At 37.2% G+C, this 18,822-nt stretch overlaps 1 protein-coding gene across 1 annotated transcript in view; it reads left to right on the top strand.

Annotated features, from left to right (window-relative positions):
• LOC129431750 (copine-8) overlaps nucleotides 1–17,643 on the top strand; it is a 150,029-nt gene extending 132,386 nt beyond the window's left edge. The window contains exons 14-20 of the mRNA XM_055189769.2: nucleotides 558–604; nucleotides 3,079–3,260; nucleotides 3,512–3,639; nucleotides 9,793–9,895; nucleotides 10,179–10,236; nucleotides 10,876–10,949; nucleotides 12,065–17,643. Coding sequence (XP_055045744.1) covers nucleotides 558–604; nucleotides 3,079–3,260; nucleotides 3,512–3,639; nucleotides 9,793–9,895; nucleotides 10,179–10,236; nucleotides 10,876–10,949; nucleotides 12,065–12,253 — 781 coding nt within the window. The 3' untranslated portion in view covers nucleotides 12,254–17,643. The remainder of the gene's footprint in view (nucleotides 1–557; nucleotides 605–3,078; nucleotides 3,261–3,511; nucleotides 3,640–9,792; nucleotides 9,896–10,178; nucleotides 10,237–10,875; nucleotides 10,950–12,064) is intronic.
• The last annotated feature ends 1,179 nt before the right edge of the window (nucleotides 17,644–18,822 follow it).

The raw sequence follows: 18,822 nt of genomic DNA, 5'->3' as shown, positions 1-18,822 counted from the left end.
AATAACAACCACCCATGTCTGGTATTCTCAAAGATGACAGTGACAGGCAAGAATTAGCGGTTACTGTTTCTCAGATGCATTCTCAAATCAACTTTTGTTCATGAAATCCTTTTCTGCTAGTAGATATTTATAAGCTCTTTTCCAAAACCTTTTGTGCTGAAAACCGCAGCAATCACGAAACCTCATGACTAATTTAAAAAGCTGTCTATGTTCCTATGTTATCTTTTTTAACATCCCTAGACATTTTAGGGGGACGTGAAAGGCCGCAACTCTTTTAAGAGTCAATCTAAAGGTATCATTGAACAGACCTGTATCTAAAAATATGGAAGTTGGTCTTGATCAGATGAACTTACATTATATTCTTTTAACATAGAATTTAATTTATGTATTTATGTCAATTTATTCATTTTCAGACACTTTTATAACAAGCCTGCATTTAGTACCATGAGCACTTTTAATGAGTTTACTTTTAATGTGCCACGATCGTCTTTTTATGTTCAGAAGATTGAGGTATGACTAAAATAACCATTATCTTTCTCTGTGTCTTTGTTGTGCAGGACTCAGATTAATTTCACAGTGGCGATTGATTTCACAGCTTCTAATGGTAAGTGCCGCTGCCATCAGAAAGCCATTGGGAATTATTGAAATATATGCAAATGGGGCATGAAAAGGGACCAGTAATAGCCACCCTCCATCGTAATGAATGTGGTTTAATGTGATAAAGAGCTCTGATCTGTGTGATTTTATTGGGAGGCCTGCCTTTTACATTCATTTGCTCATAAAAAGGGAATACCACAAAACCCATCTGAATTGCAGAGACATCCTTATCAAATCTAGTTTTGTATATTGCTATATTTCATTATTTGCGCCTCTGAATTTATTATATCATGATACTCGAGGAAGATACCTAATGAAGGCCAAATAGCTCCATTCTTTGGAATCCTCTCAGGTGGAAGACTTCTATGGGTTTCCGCCTTTAGATTAGATGCCGCCGAACGTTTCCGCCTTACGATCAGTTGCTGTTGAATGTTTCCACCTGCTGATTGGTTGCCGCCAATCGTTTCCATCTTCCAATTGATTTGCAACAAACGTTTCCGCCTGACGATCGGTTGCCGTCTAACGTTTCCGCCTTCTGATTGGTTGCCGCCCAAAAGTTTTCGCCTTCTGATTGGTTGCCACCGAATGCTTCCGCCTTTCGATTGATTTGCGACAAACTTTTCTGCCTTACGATCGGTTGCCGTCGAACGTTTCTGCCTTCCGATTGATTTGCGTCAAACTTTTCCACCTTACAATTGATTGCCGTCGAACGTTTCCGCCTTCCGATTGATTTGCGTCGAACTTTTCCGCTTTACGATCGGTTGCCGTCTAACGTTTCCGCCTTCCGATTGATTAGGATCAAAAGATTTCGCCTTATGATCGGTTGCCGTCGAACGTTTCCGCCTTACGATTGATTTGAGGCAAAATTTTTCCACCTTTCAATCGGTTGAACGTTTCCGCCTTCCGATTGATTTGCTTCGAACTTTTCCGCCTTACGATCTGTTGCCGTCGAACATTTCCGCCTTCCGATTGATTTGGATCAAAAGTTTCCGCCTTATGGTCGGTTGCCATCGAACGTTTCCGCCTTACGATTGATTTGAGTCAAAATTTGTCCACCTTTCGATCAGTTGCCGTTGAACGTTTCCGCCTTCCGATTGATTTGCATCAAAAGTTTCCGCCTTATGATCGGTTGCCATCGAACGTTTCCGCCTTACGATTGATTTGCGTCAAACTTTTCCGCCTTTCGATCAGTTGCCGTCGAACATTTACGCCTTACGATTGATTTGCGTCAAACTTTTCCGCCTTATGATTGGTTGCCGTCGGACGTTTCCGCCCTACGATTGATTTGCTTCGAACTTTTCCGCCTTCCGATCAGTTGCCGTCGAACGTTTCCGCCTTCCGATTGATTTGCATCTAACTTTTCCGCCTTACAATCGGTTGCCGTCCAACGTTTCCCCCTACCGATTGATTTGCGTCAAACTTTTCCGCCTTACGATCGGTTCCTGTGGAATGTTTCCGCCTTCCGATTGATTTGCGTCGAACTTTTCCGCCTTATGATCGGTTGCCGTCGAACGTTTCCCCCTACCGATTGATTTGCGTCAAACTTTTCCGCCTTACGAACGGTTGCCGTCGAACGTTTCCGCCTTCCGATTGATTTGCGTCGAACTTTTCTGCCTTACGATCGGTTGCCATCGAACGTTTCCGCCTTCCGGTTGATTTGCGTCGAACTTTTCCGCCTTATGATCGGTTGCCGTCGAACGTTTCCCCCTACCGATTGATTTGCATCGAACTTTTCCGCCTTACGATCGGTTGCTGTGGAATGTTTCCGCCTTCCGGTTGATTTGTGTCAAACTTTTCCGCCTTGCCGGCAAACGTTTCCGCCTTCCGATTGATTTGCATTGAACTTTTCCGCCTTCCAATTGATTTCCGACAAATGTTTCCGACTTACAATTGGTTGCCGCTGAACCGGGTCATAGCTCATTACTATAAAGTTAAGCTGATTTCAATTCTCCTCAACTCTCACACCGCCCAAGATGCGCCGCATTGTGCTCGCTGGAGCTCGCCTCGCTGGAGCTCGCCTCGCTGCTGGTTCTCATTGAAAATGAATGACTTCCGGCCACTTTGCTCTCGCACAGTTAGGCCACCACCAGCTTTTTGTTTTAGCAAAGTTTAAATAATCTTTATTAAGATACAAATTTAAAAAAATACAGCAAATATATATATTTTTTTTTTGTAAAAGTCGGTATTTAGTGTTACCTTCCTTGGTACTAAGGACATCTTTGGTCATTAGATGAGAATTTGAAATTAGGCTTTCATGTTCATTTTACAGTTTAAGACAGCTTGTAGGTTCCTGCTATTGCTCAGTTGTAAAGGAAGCTCACACTAAATTTTTTTTTTTTAATCTATAACCATCATAAGGCAAGATTATGTATTTTAATTCTGGCTGTGATTATTTGTGAAGTATATAATTGACCAAGTTTTCTTCTAGTCAGATGGTTAAGTTGAAATCAAAGTACACATTTTCTTTCACATGGTTCCCAGGCAACCCAGCCCAGCCCACCTCTCTTCATTACATGAGTCCATATCAGCTCAACGCCTACGCCATGGCGCTCAAAGCTGTGGGGGAGATCATACAGGACTATGACAGCGACAAGATGTTCCCTGCACTGGGCTTCGGAGCTAAACTGCCTCCTGATGGGAGAGTATCACATGAGTTTGCCCTGGTAAGCAAAAACACAAACATCAAACATGTTCTGCTTTGAGATCTTCACATAAGCATCATATGCGAAGACACAAGATATCAATGTCGCTGAATGTTTTTTCCCCACTATAATGCCTCAAGAAAAGAAATGCACATGCATTTAATGCAATTAGGAACGGAGAGCGCACAGGAGATTACGTAACTGCAGTTATGCCAGCTAATATACTGTCTCTTTCATGTTAGTTAATACTTTGTATTATTTCTGTGCTCCAGAATGGAAACCCACAGAACCCATATTGCAATGGCATTGATGGAGTAATGGAGGCGTATTACCAGAGTCTTAAATCTGTCCAGCTTTACGGTCCCACCAACTTCTCACCTGTCATCAACCATGTTGCCAGGTATAACTAACATATTTAGTGTAGTACTTGGAATAAAATCTGATACAGTAGTATGAAGCACAGTTGAGTGATTTCAACTTTTAATGCTTTCTTTTTTATTTTGCTGTAATAAACCAAAAAACTCTTATTGATTAAGAGTTATGTTACAGTTGTTAGGAGCATTACGCGAGTAGGCGGCCATGTTTGCAACACCTCCATGGGAGTTATTTCAGTCATACACGACTAAAGTCTTATCTAATTAAATGGGGAAAGACGGAAATCTCTAAAATCACTTATTTTCGACCAACAACCAAACCTGACATCATCTGTAACACAGTACTTTTGTTTTTTAAGCTCAAACTGTTATATAAACACCTTTCTTCAAAGTCGTTTCAGCTACTGCACATAAACGCACAGGTAGGGCTGAACGATTTAGGAAAATAATCTTATTGCGATCATCATTATATAGTATGACCAACAGATTAAACATAAGGCCAGGCTTACATGTTATTGAATGAAAATAAATGATGCCTGAATTGTAATGAATGACATTTTTATTTAACTACTTTAGTCAGACTTGTATACAAACTGAATGATTTGTTGAACTTCCAGACTTGTAAACATGCAATACTTATCATAACAACATAAGGCAGTGTCAAATAAACATTAACATGAAACTAAAACACAAACTAAAGTGCAAAAAAATAAAAAACAAGTCTGGCTTTACCACACTCACTATTTACAGAATTTAGTCACTGTAATATGATATGATATGATGTAATATGATATGTAAACATGTTGACTGCACTTTTAAATGCTGTCTGTGAACTTTAATAGACATAAATAAATGAAAAAAAAAACTATGGTCAGTGAAATCTTCAGTCAGTAACAACTCAAAGTTCCGAAAAATAATGTACTTATGTTTTAACTCACATAAATACCCCGCCAGCGTTGCTAGACCAGCGCTAGCATGTTTCATGATTTTCACAAAAGTGTAATGCCTTACAGAAAATGTTCTTCTTTAAATATATAAACATACAATATATGACCTTCTGCTTTCAAAAAACAAAACAAAAAACATTTCATCCTATCTTCATTTGTTCACTTTTTATCACCTCTCAAAAATATGGGTAGGTTTTTTCAAAAATACACATTTTTAAGCAAAATGCTCAGATAATTGGATTTTTTATTTTGATGATCACAACATACATGGAGTTTGAGCTGTTATAACTTGGTTATCCGCCACCTGGTAGATAATAGCGGTATTATAGATTGCCGGAAAAACTCGTCATTGGCAGGGAAGCGTTTTCTCTTAATTGACGAGTTAACTCATCAATTCTGGGGAAAGAGTTAATAGTAAATTCACACAATTTAAGTATAAGTGTGATACAAAGCTATCACCATTATGCATTATATACATGAACCCTTAGGAATGAATTGGTTTTTAGCCTATGTGATTAGAAAATGCAGTTTTACCAGATCGTGCCCTACACAGAGGTTGGCAAGTGCCTCACGTGACTCTGTATAGAGCCCCTCCCCCTCTAAGTCTTTAGTGATTGATGATTGGTTCTTTTTAAAGTTATATTTTTTGGCCAGTTTTTGCCTTTATTCAACAGTGAGGTTAGGAGAGGACAGAAAAGTAAAGGGAGGAGAGAGGGGTATGGGATCGTCAAATGACCATGAGCCGGGAATTGAACTCGGGTCGACGAAAGTGCGAAAGCACCACATGTCGGAGTGCTGCCCCCTACACCATTGGCTCCGACATGATGATTGGTTCTTTTTATTGGAAGGCGGGACTTCCGTCACCAGAATGACCATATTGGGCGTTGCATTGTCCCCTATTCATAGTAATAGGAATGTTCATGTCGTTATATCCACTATATTAGATTTAAATGGACATTAAAAGGCACATGCAAAATCCACTTTTGGACTTAAATGTGTGTTGGCAGTGTTTGAACACAACAACCCTACAATGAAAAAGCGGCTAAAATACTACTGTGTTAGGGTGTATTCACAGGAATCAGATCTATTTTTAACCAAAAGTGCTTACTGTCTGTTGGTAAGGCAGTGAGGGCAGTAGCTTATTTGTATTTAAAGGTACAGACACGAAAATGGCGCATTTGACCCAACTAGGGGCATTTTGGACAGGATATAACAAATAATCTGTGGGGTTTTTTTTAGCTGAAACTTCACAGAAACATTCTGGGCACACCTGAGACTTATATTACATTTTGTAAAATGAGCATGATATGTGCCCTTTAACTATTTTTTTCAAAACACAGTACATAAAGCTCCATGTGCATCTTCTTATTTAAAGGTCAAAGCTTTTGCTTGTAAGCATTTCATATTAGATAATGTCCCTTTATAACTGTCTCCCACTTTGCTCACTTTAAATGAGCTGATGAACCAGGCTTCCAAGATCTGAGATTTGACCCCAAAGAAGGTGATAGGTTCCCAGCTCTATATATATAATTTTTTTTGCATTTTATACATTATACACTTTACTTTTGCAAAGCAACTTACAGCATATTCAGGGATGCATATTCAATATTCATGTTGTATATAATTATTCTCTGTGAATTGAACCCATATCAGTTGATAGACAGGAATACTTCATAACCCCTGCTGGTGTGATAAGAGGAGAATGTTAACGGTCCATCAAAAGTGTGGCACAATGGCATGAAAATTAGATCAGTGTCATACCCTGAAAATGAACTTTGAATGTCACTGTATCCCATAGGCATGGATGACAGACAGCTCAGTATAAAACGAATCTGAGAGGTTACGCTTTACAACATTACATGTGTAAGCTCACCAGTGAGTGTTCAGTTGACCTCCATTAAGAAGCGAAGTATGAGAGGATGTAGTACTTTGAATTGAAAAGCTCAGAAGGAAACCTTTTGATTGGAATGGGCTAACTTAAAGGTTAGGTTACTGTAATTGGCCAAGGTGTATTGTAAAAGATGTCACATCCAAGATAAAATCAATAGATAAAGCCTGTCAAAATGAACAGAGGGGCAGAAAGCGACGTAAACATTTAGAAGTAATACTTTAGTGATTTTAAAGTAATAAGACATTCACTCAAAAATTACATTTTGTTTACACACTGTCATGTCATAATGAAAGATGATGATCCTGATTGCAAGCTTTAAAAAGGCATAATAAAAAAACAAACCCACGGGATTTTATATTACAGAAGATTATATATTTATCCAAAATAATCAGTACTCACATACCCAACCCAGAATGTTTAAGATGTGTCCTTATAAAAAAACACCTGATATAACACAGCATAGTTGTGTTCGACTTTATGCATTCGACTGACAGATGTATGACATCAAAGTATCGCAAGAGCGATTCAAAAGCAAACTCCTCCGTATGATTTCTCAAAGTTACTCTCGCGGTAGTTTGTTGTCATCCGCCTGTCAGTTCTTGAGGCGCTGCATAAAGTCTAACACACATAGGGTGGTTTCCCAGACAGGAATTAGATTAGTCCTAGACTAAAATATATGTAAGAGCTGTCCAAACCGAAAACAACTTGCACTGACATATCTTAAAATACATCAGTGCCCTTTGTTTTGCCTCACAATGCCCACAGGTAATGTTCTTAGTAAGGCATGTTTGTTAAAAGGATACTTCACCCAAAAATGAAAATAATGTCATTAATGACTCACCCTCAGACCTCCGTTCATCTTTGAAAACATCTTTAAATTTTAAGATGTTTTATATTTAGCCCGAGAGCTTGTTGAGCCTTCATTGAAAATCTATGTACGGTATACTGTCCATGTCCAGAAAGAAAATAAAAATCAAAGTAGTCCATGTGACATCAGTGGGTCAGTTAGAATGTGTTGAAGCATCGAAAATACATTTCGGTCCAAAAATTCCAACTTTATTCAGCATTGTCTTCTCTTCCACGCCCGTTGTGAAGCGCAAGCGCGAGACCAAAGCCACGCGACCGCAGTGATTCGGATGACGTGTTATCCTCAGACATGTTTGCGAAGTTTTTTTTTTTCAAACCTTAGACTGTAAACAAAGCCCGGGCGCACAAAAAAAACACAAAAAAACAGCTGGGGCGCACCAGATAACACGTCAGCCGCGTCGTACGTTATCAGCGTCACTGCAGTCACGTGACTTTAGTCTCGCACACGCGCGGAAGAGAAGACAACGCTGAATAAAGTCGTAATTTTTGTTCTTTTTGGACCAAAATGTATTTTTGATGCTTCAACACATTCTTACTGACCCACTGATGTCACATGGACTACTTTGATGATGTTTTTATTACCTTTCTGGACATGGACAGTATACCTTACGTAGATTTTCAATGAAGGTTCAACAAGCTCTCGGACTAAATATAAAACATATTAAACTGTGTTCCGAAGATGAACGGAGGTCTTACGAGTTTGGAACAACATGAGGGTGAGTCATTAATGACATCATTTATATATTTTCGAATTAAGCTGAGGCCTAGTTTTGGCTTAAGCTAATCCCTGTCTGGGCAACCACCCCGTTATGTTTAACACTTTTTAACAAGCTAATAAGTTGAATCAGGTGTTTTATATGTGGACATCTAAAACATACTGGGGGTACGCGAGAATTGAAGTTGGAGTAATTAATATTTTTACAATATGGATCAAAATGTTTGTCTTCTGGTAATTAAACCCATGAACCTGGTATTGCTGGTGCAATGCTTTATCTATATACGAACCACAATCCTGGCAAGAAATTAACTAATTAGAGAGATCAAATTTATACTAGACCTGTCTGGATTAAAACTTTTTATAGAAGAATTTTTATGAAAATTTCAGAAAAATCTGTAACCAAGTGTTAACATTGTATTTAGACCAATTAAACTCTTTGAAACCTGATAGATATTTTTAAATGAACCATTCAGATTTATTGATTTATGGTGGGCCTTTTTGGGTATTTGTTGGCTTACGTGGTCACATTGTTGCAGATGTTATGATATTAATAAACTGGCCCTTATTTTCCACAACAAATGGCTGTTGTTTTACACTTGAACATGTTTCTTAAACTCATTATGTTTTGTTATTGCACTTCGGACCTCTGTATATTCACCAATCCCATGTGAAATCCACACTAATTAATGGTTTAAAGTGAACCACAGGCATTGGACCGACATTTTCTCACACTGTGTATCTAATTATACATCTATTTCATGGATTTTCTGGGGATGTGAAGTAAAGGACATTCCATCAAGTCATTATCACCCCACTGTTCAACACACACACACACACACACACAAACACACACAGTCACTGTGGTGTCCACTCATCAGCGCAGAAGTCGGAGCTGTCACATTGCACTGCTCTAATCTCTCTGTGTGTATTTGCCGTAGGTTGCACCCACGCGGTTTAATAATAAACTGCTTTAATATTGCTCTTTCAAAGCTAACATTTTTAAACCGAGCTGTTTTTCTCAGCTTTGAACATTTTGTTGTTTTGCTAGGGGAACTGGGGAAAGTGAAAAATAATTGCTTTAAAACTCAACTTTAAAGAACAGATAAGGATAAAGAGATGTCGCTTAATAGGCACAATTTTGTCTCCAAGCTACTGTATGTAAATAAAAGCAGAATGCATATGCATACATTGATAGCAGTTATGTTGGTATGTTTACTGAAACATTTACAACAAATATTTTAACTTGTTGAGCTAAATGATAATTTTTTCTGTAAATAATATGCATTATATTACAATTGATCACAAAATTATGGAAAGTACTGAACTTGATGAACTGTGGCTGTGTGTGTATGTGTGTATATATATATATATATATATATATATACACTTATATATATTTCTTTCAGTTCCCATTCAAACAGTAACATGTACAGTACTGTAAAAAATACAGAAATATATCTATATCTATAATATCTATTTTTATACAATAGAAAGGTTATGTCCATATACTGTATTGCAGCATTAAACTTTTTAAACTTTCTTTTACAAGAAGAAAAGTTTATTTTGACCACAGTCAGACTGTGTTGTATATATTTGCTTTGATCTTTAAACTTATTAATGTCTCCGAATACTTTATTTACCACATAAGCCAATGGAAATATTGTAAAGCCAGAACAACAGTGCAATATAATTATTTTGAAATCCAGTTGCATTAATGAATTGTCTAATGAACGCACCAATGTGCTCTTTTCTGCAGATACGCTGCGTCAGTAAAGGACGGATCACAGTATTTCATCTTGCTCATCATCACAGATGGAGTGATATCAGATATGGCCCAGACAAAGGAATCCATTGTTAATGTGGGTGTCTAATAAACTGCATTCTTCATAAATTATATTACAGTCTACACTTAGGAGCTAAACAGTTATGACAGGTTACCTTTAGTGCAAGAACCTACATTTTATTTATTAAGCACCAGCTATCCAGCTTACATCAGGCACTAAACCTTACCTTTATTTTTGTTTGTAGGAACTATATTGTATGAATTGTATAATATATAATCATGTCATCAGCTTTTCATTTTGACAGACTGTGTGTACATAAAAGTAAAAGTTGTTTACTGGGCTGTTTGTTTTTCTCAAGGCTGCATGTCTTCCCATGTCAATTATTATTGTTGGAGTCGGACCAGCTGAGTTTGATGGTAAGTTGACTTATTAGTTTTTTAACTTTGCAACTTTTTCATATTTTTCTTGTTTATTATTTTAGAACTTTTATTTTTTATGTGATATTTTAGTTTTATGGTAATACTAGTGTGGACCCGAGCTTAGAGTATGGTTGTGTACTGTAGGATAAATAAGCAAGCAGTATGGCAATATCGCAAATCTTCCTTCATGCTCTAACAGTAACGCAGATCTATTTAGTAATAATAAAACAAGACACATTAAAAGACAATTATTGCACACCCACGATGCCCATTCACACCAGGAATGATGATGATAATTAGTGTGTACACTAGTGTGTAGTACTCAAGGCCGGTCTTGGTCCCAGTTTAGGTGATTTTGACTACAACACTAACAATAGTTATAACTACACTGAAAAACAATTATTCATTCAATTAACTACATTTTTAGGTAAGTGGTTGCAATCAATTTATTTAAGCTACATTTAAACAAAGGTTTCTTATTTAATTTTATTTTACTAAAAAAATTTTTTGTTTAAATATAGCTTAAATAAATTGATTGCAACCACTTACCTTAAAAATTGAGTAAATTGAATAAATAATTTTTTTTAGTGTATAAAGATAATACCGTTGTCGTGTGTCTCATGTGTGTCTCCTCAGCCATGGTCGAGTTGGATGGAGATGAAGTAAGGATCTCTTCAAGAGGAAGATATGCTGAAAGAGACATTGTGCAGGTAAAATCAAACATTTACAGCATCATTGTACAACTAAAAATGTATAAATGTGCAAAAAATAGATGTCAACATAAAATATATTAATTCTTAACAATAAAGTGCAAATATTTAAAATGCATTTAAAATGTATTCATATTGGAATATTCGTCAATAAATAAATATTTAACTCACTCTCATGAATTGCGTATAAATAGCACTCCATTGAAAAGTTGTGCAATGCCCACACCAAATTCTAATTTTGCATGCATATGATACGCAAGTCCTACCCGGTCACTTATAACAACCCCAAGCAACAATGGTTTAAAAAAATAGAAAAAAAGATAAACAAATAAATAAAATGACATTGAAAAGTTCATTCTAACCCAACTCAACAATATTGAACAGTTTTGCCTCTGCTTTCTACACGCTTTCTCTGTTTCCCCTTTCTTCTTGGCAAGGCAGTCATCATTATTTTCCCAGATCGCCCTACGCTTGTTAGGAATCATGTTAACAGGCAGTGTGCATGATCAGCTATCATAGGTGGCTGGGGAGGCTTGTCCAATTATCTATGCCCTACACACACACACATTCCAGTGGATCTGGCTTTCAGGCAGCAAACACACACTTTTAAGCACAGTTTTACTACTTAACTAAACGTTTGTGTAGGGCTCTCTGCAACTGTATCGCTTACGATAAAGTCTCGATTTCAGAAGCGTTTGAGCTGATTGGCATGCTGAGTGTTTGATGGCTATGACTAATTGCTCTTTTCAGCTTTGCAAATTTACACAGGAACACAGATGAATGCAAGACTTGCTTCAGTTTGTTCACCTTATAAAAACCCAACAGTTTAGTTTTATAATTTTTCACTGTCAAATGGTTAATTTAAATTTTTTAGGATGAGCAATAATAGTAGTTTCAAAAGATGTAGTTTATGTACATTTACATGTATGCATTTGGCAAACGCTTTTATGTGTTCCCAGGTTGTTTTAACCCAGTTCCTATGTTGTTTCAACCCACTGTTGAGTAACAAAAACTTAACAATTAAGTTGTTTTAACCCAACAACAACTCAATACTTTTTACAGTGCATGTTCAGAAAACATGTTAATTATTATTTTAAATAATTGTCCCTCTTCAGTTTGTTCCATTTAGAGACTACATAGACCGCACTGGAAACCACATACTCAGCATGGCCCGCCTGGCCAAAGACGTTCTGGCTGAGATCCCAGACCAGTTTCTCTCTTACATGAGGACCAGAGGCATCAAGCCATCCCCCGCTCCCCCTCCGTACACACCCCCAGGACACCCACTGCAAACTCAGATCTGAACGGGGCCCAGGAGCGAGCCTTGCTGCATCTCAGTATCTCTTTCTCAATCACTCAGTGATCTGAAGGTTCCCTCAGCTCTATCTGTTCCTTTCTCTTTGCACTATGATGGCTAAAGATGGACATCGTGGTTAGACAGGGTTCTGAGGACAGGTTTACCTCTGTTATAGGCGTTCTGTCTCACAATGTCTTACTCCTTCTCTCTGTGTCTCTCAACGCCTGGCTAGCTCATCTCTGAGGGCCATGGTCGAATGAATTTTTTGGTTCTAGCTCACTTAGGAAATGAAAGCTAAAGGTGAATAAAGTGAAGGAACGACTAACAAATTGAGCTGACAGTGTCGCGCCCTGTCTCACAACAGCTGAACAGCTTCCTCTTCCTCCGACTGGAAAGATTAATCAATCGCCAGTTGCAAACTGACTGTTGTAAATAACTTTTGAAGTAGGTTTCTTCCGTCATTTCGTATCTCTTCCTAGCTCTGTTCTCTGAACTCTCACTCAGTGTTTACATGTCAATGATTTTCTTACCGTTGAATCGAACTTTTATAAGCGTAACTTCTCAACATGAACTTTCGCCGTAGGAATCCTTGCTGCGTGTTATCTTTGCCATGCCTGTCAGGTCGCAGGGGCTGTTGTCGTCGCAGAAAAAAACATTTCTTGCATGGAAATGGTGTGCTCAGGCATGAGGTGCATGTTTTGAAATGTTCACTTTATTTGGCCTTTTCTTTCTTTCATGATTTCGTTATGAACCATTTCATTTTACATTCGATTCCTCCTATATAATCTTTCGTTTGAATTATTTTTGCCCTGAAACAAGTGCAATATATGGGCAACTCATTCTGTAAAGTGAACCTCATATGTACTTTTTTGCAGTTAAACCTGAGCAGCTGCTCTAATATAAGAGCCCAGTGGTCAAAAACACAGATGCCATTATTTCCTGTCTTAAAACATTGTATCGATGTTGTGTCATTTTCTCTTGGTTTGACGATGTTTTGTTTTTCCAATATCATATTTAATCATAACCTTGTAGAGTTGCCCAAAGATAGTGACGAAAAAGCACAAAGCTAGTTACGAAATCCTCATTCTAGGATCTCATTGTGAATATTTTCAGATTTCTCCTTCAGTGTTGAAACCAGATGTGCTGAATTGTTCATTTATTTACAAACGTTTTGTAAAGATATTTTTGATATTTTATTATTTTAGAAATGTGCTGCTATTATCAGGAAACCCAAACCAATTTTGGGCATAAAGTCTTCAAAACATACTTTTTTCCCCCTCTATTTACTCATCTCATTTGTATTTGTGGGTATTTGTGACAAAGGTGTGGTTCCACCACATGTACACTAGTGTTCAAAAATTTAGGGCTTAGAAAGCAGCTTAGATGTCAGCTTTAATATAATAAACCTGATAAATAAATTTGGACTGTCCTCCAACAATAACAACCTCAAAGTTTGTTTGTGCAAGCAGCTTATTACGACATACAGTAGCGTTGTAGGGATAAGCGCCCTCTAGCGGCCAGCAGCTTATTACAATCTGTGGTAACGTTGCAAGGTTGGTTGCCATACACTATGTGTCAGATTTCATAATATTATGGTTTTAAAGATATTTTGGAGCATCTAACACCATTCCTACCCTAAACTCAACCACTTTACGCCAGGAAAGTACAATACAGTCACAGGTTTTATTGCATAAATTGAGCAATAAACAACAGTATAAAATATTACAACTCGCGTTGCAAACCGTGCGATCTGAAGCCATAAGGTCACTTTATATGAACATTAACTGCAACATTAGACGTACGAGACACAATGCTATTTCACAATCAAAGATGATGTATCGCTTCTTCTGGCAGCAGTTTTTCAACGAGTGTCTGTCCGGATCTGAGATTTACATCAGATAATGATCGCTTTTGTGTCTTTTCCTTGAGTTTGTTTTGACATTGGTATACTTGGAATATTTGTACTTTTAAAAAAGTGACTGTTTTGTATGCTGTTTTATATTATATCATGGGCGTCAGAAGCATAAAAATGTGGGTGGGTCCAAAACATTTTCTGGAGTAGATGCCATTTTCTTGTATTCTTGTGCCTTTTAATTAAACAATTGCTTTTATAGCCTAAAACAGTGGTCTCCAACAAGGAGACCACTTGGAATATTAGCTTGGCTTATTTTATGTATGGTAACATTTCAAACAATGATAAAAACATATCAACGAGTAAAACCAAATTAAAATAAGTAAAACAATAAAAGTTTTGAGTAGACTATATCGAAAAAGTAGCCCTCCATTTCTATTGTGGTAGCCCTTGCTCTTAAAAAGGTTGGAGACCCCTGGCCTAAAGCCCAGAATACACTGCAGGATTTTTGTCTCCTGTACGATTATGTCACGGAAGCTTCGGCGGATGCGTCACACATTAGCGCAACGTCACCAGCATGCGCCCGTGGTAAACAAATACCAGTACGGAGGTCGTAGCAGCAAACACACTGTGCGGTAATCGTGCTGAATTTCTGACACTGTCAGAAAACTATCGTAGGCTATCTTTGGACGCAAGACCGCGAAAACGGCCGTCTTTGAACCTCTCTCACTGTACGACCACCGATGAAGAGCCACGATCACAGAAATTGCGATGTGCCAAATTAGCAAAAAATTGAGTGAGTCCAATTTCATTGGTCTTAAGGGTGGGTTTTGTCCCACGCACATATAACTGTTCTGACGCCCATGTATTATATAATGGGTAATATAAATATAAATAATCATATCTCAATACATGTCATTATAGAAAAATTATACCTCAATATATTTCATAGATGTTTCATCTGCTGCCATTAGAGGCGCTAATTTATCGCATCTTTTGGTCGTATTTAGGGAGTTGACAAACAACCGCAGTGTTTCTCGGCCCGGGTCCTCAGGGACCCCCTTCCAGAAAGTTTTGGATGTCTCTTTATTTAAAACACCTGAACCAACTCATCAGCCTCCTTCCAGAATGTCTCCCTATCAAGCTAATAATTTAAATCAGGTGTGTTGGTTAGGGAGACATCTGGGACATTCTGGAGGGGGGTCCTTGAGGACCAGGGTTGAGAAACACTGGGTTAGAGGACAGGTTGTTTTTATAGTTTCTACAAAAACATATAGAAATGCATGTTTAACAATGTAAAATACATGAATACATATGAATACTAATGAGATCTCCCTGTCTTACTACATAGCCAAGAACAAAACTGGAAAATTGGAAACACTGGTTTCAGATGTCTTTGTGATCTATAAGAAAGAAAATCATAATGACTCTTGAGCCACTATGATTCACTTTATCGAGCAGAAGTTGTTTTTATATTATACAACATTGTTGAGTGTCTACATTTTTTTTGTCTTAATAATACTTTATTGTTATCGCATTATCACCTTCTGTCTTTATCATCCTATTTTTATACAATTATGCCAACAGTTAACTTTTGTGCTAAAACATCCTCAAACAGCAAATGTGAATCTTCTAGTATGTAGCAGCTAAAACTGATTTTCCTACAGAGCACTATTGTGGTGAAATATTTTGGGTGACAGCCTCATGTTGAAGAATAGCATTCCCTTAGTCTGCCGGTTGGGATCGATCTTCTATATGTTTCATAAATATCATGAAATATAAACATATACAGTGGCCTTAAACATTGACACAAAAATATTTAAAACGTTCTAGTTGACAAACGCTGGACCATGACAAGATATTGCAAAAATGGCTCCGAAAAGCTTGCACATCTTTTTGCAACAAATAACAGTTGATATTTGCTGCAATTTCATTCCTTCATACTTAAACATTAGGGGTGTGACGAGATCTCGTGAGATTACATGTGTCTCGCGAGATTTCTTGTGGAGGTGCTGGCCGTTTCTCAAATAAAAGACTGCATCCTTCGGAGGTCGCATTTTTAAACTGCATTTACTTCATCACTGTCTTATTATAGACTATAAACATGGTTCAAGTATTAAAAAACTCTATGTGGCCACTGTATATTTGTAAAGTGTTATTAGTGTGAAAACAAATCATCTCACGACAATAACCCATATTTTAACAAACTAGTTATGCTAGATTAATTTTTTTCATATTACGTTATTGTTGAGAAAATATAATTTGCATATAGTTTGAATATACTTTTTTATTTGATCTATAATATTTTTTAAATAGGCATGTTGATGTCATTAAAGAAACTCTATTCTGGTCTTATCTTAGAAATAATGTAAGCTTAAAGGTGCAGTGTGTAAATTTTAGCGGCATCTAGTGGTAAGGTTTCAAATTGCAACCACCAGCTCAGTCCACGTCCCAACCCTCGCTTCTGAAATGCATAAAGAAGCTACGATAACCACCACTGGACAAAAATGTCATCGTCGGAGACAACTTAGTAAAAAAGTTTGTTCGTTATGGGCTTCTGTAGAAACATGGCGGCACAAAATGGCGGCTTCCATGTAAGGGGACCCTCTGTGTATGTAGATAAAAACGTCTCATTCTAAGGTAATAAAAACATAACGGTTCATTTTAAAAGGTCTTTATACACCACTGATAATATAGTTTTGTATATTATTTTGCATTTCTTTCAAGAGATCCTTCTAAAAATTACACACTGCACCTTTAATACTAAATCCACAATAATAAAATATACTTCACAGTAGGAATGGCCTGATCATACACTTTTATGATTCTTCCTTGACTTTAATGAGTGAATGATGTGTTAAAAGGTAGCACTCGATCTAGATATCTGGGAATGTTTACTCTCTCAACCGATGCTGTAATTCAAAAATCACCCTCAGCCCCAATCATTTCTAATCCAATCCATTTGTGCCATAGTAGTTGCCACTTTGGCAAACCCATCCACCTGTGAGCACTGTGTGTGTGCATGTGTGTGTGTGTGTGCGTGCGTGCGTGCGTGCGTGTAACTCAGCGAGCGTGGAAGTGTTTTTAAATTTGTTACTCGACTCACATGAAATTTGTTTACTAAAGATATCCAAATATTATATTGTATGCTCTTCGTATCTAAATATTATGTGCACTATGTTTGCATGTACAGTTTTACAAGAGATTCACTAGTACTTTTGTTATTGTTATGAGTGTTTCGGGTACAAAAAAATATGATAACAGGAAAATAACTGTACAAATGGCCTTAATCTTTCACTGAATTCTTGGAATTGTGCGATGCCTTCAGATATGAATCGATATATATTTTGTGTCTGTGTATAATTGCTTTCTAGTGTATATTTTCTTTGCTCATGTAAAAAAAAATCTATTGTAATTTTTGGAATCAGTGATTAATCAGAGAAAGCATGACTGGAGTTCTGATTGTTTAGTAAATAGATATGATGAAATTATTATTTCTGTATCAAGTACTAATTTTGGAATAAATATTCTTAATATACACATTGCTTTAAGAGTCTGGAACGATAATGTCAATAAAATGAATTGCATTTCCTGCAGAAAATGGCTGCCAGTGGTTGCCAGGTTGTGCTGGTCGGTTAATACAGCACTGTTTGGCAATATGTAAGGCATTGTGGATGATTGCTAGATCAGGTCTCTTACAAAAAAAGTAATGCCACAGCTCTTATTTCCAACTGATTTGCTGCAACATTTTAAGTCCTTAGGGATTTGAACAAATCTCTTCAGCACCAAGCATGAAGTTCATTTAACACAGCTAATGAGGAGTAGCGGCTCCTGAATATAAATTTAGGTGGGGCAGATTCTGGGTCATATCGTAGATTATATGACTAACCAAGTGCTTGAAAAATAAAAAGTAAACATGGGAAATAAAACACTTTATTCCGTTTAGTACAACCAGATAGTCAAAGCTTTATGTCAAACCACGGCACTTTAAATACCCTATTTAACGACTTACCATTAGTCATTTGGCTGTTGCACAATTTTTATATCTTGCTTGTTGGGACAAAATTGTTGATGTCCATTTTCTGAAATCTTTCAAACCAATTCTGTAATAAAAACTCTACACTATTACAATTGGGTTGATTTGTACAGTACCACTCACGATCGTCACAACCTGAAGAATCAACCGTACTAACATTGTCACACAGACGCAGACTGATATGCACTTTGCTTACGCTGAATAATATAGCATAGTCTGAAACTATGCTCACGTAATTTAAAAGCTAGAGATTCAAATCTGCCCCTATGACTCTCTATTAGGGCTCGGTGCATTTACATTTTTCACCACAAATTTACATGGGAAAAATGTGGGGCGCTGTTGAACCCCTCTCAGCTTGATCATTACACCAGTAGTCAACCGAGCCTTGCGCTCAATTTTTTAAACATACTCATCTCACTTTATGACTTAAAATAGTCTAGAAACTCTGAAAATATTTGTTGAAAATTATTTGACACATTTACGAGTCAACAGTTTAGATTTGATTAAATGTATCTATATTTTCAAGTGGATGAATAGTTTGCCTGTCTATCTCCATCTCTGTTTGAAGCATAAAATTGCAAGTTATTGCAAGTTGCACGGTTATTTTCTTTAAAGGATTAGTCCATTTTCTTTAAAAAAAAATTCAGATAATTTACTCACCACCATGTCATCCAAAATGTCAATGTGT

Source organism: Misgurnus anguillicaudatus, chromosome 1 (genome assembly GCF_027580225.2).
Source record: "Misgurnus anguillicaudatus chromosome 1, ASM2758022v2, whole genome shotgun sequence".
NCBI classification, from domain to species: domain Eukaryota; kingdom Metazoa; phylum Chordata; class Actinopteri; order Cypriniformes; family Cobitidae; genus Misgurnus; species Misgurnus anguillicaudatus.
The sequence above is the reverse complement of the archived record's forward strand: the minus strand, read 5'-3'. Positions and strand labels throughout refer to the sequence as shown.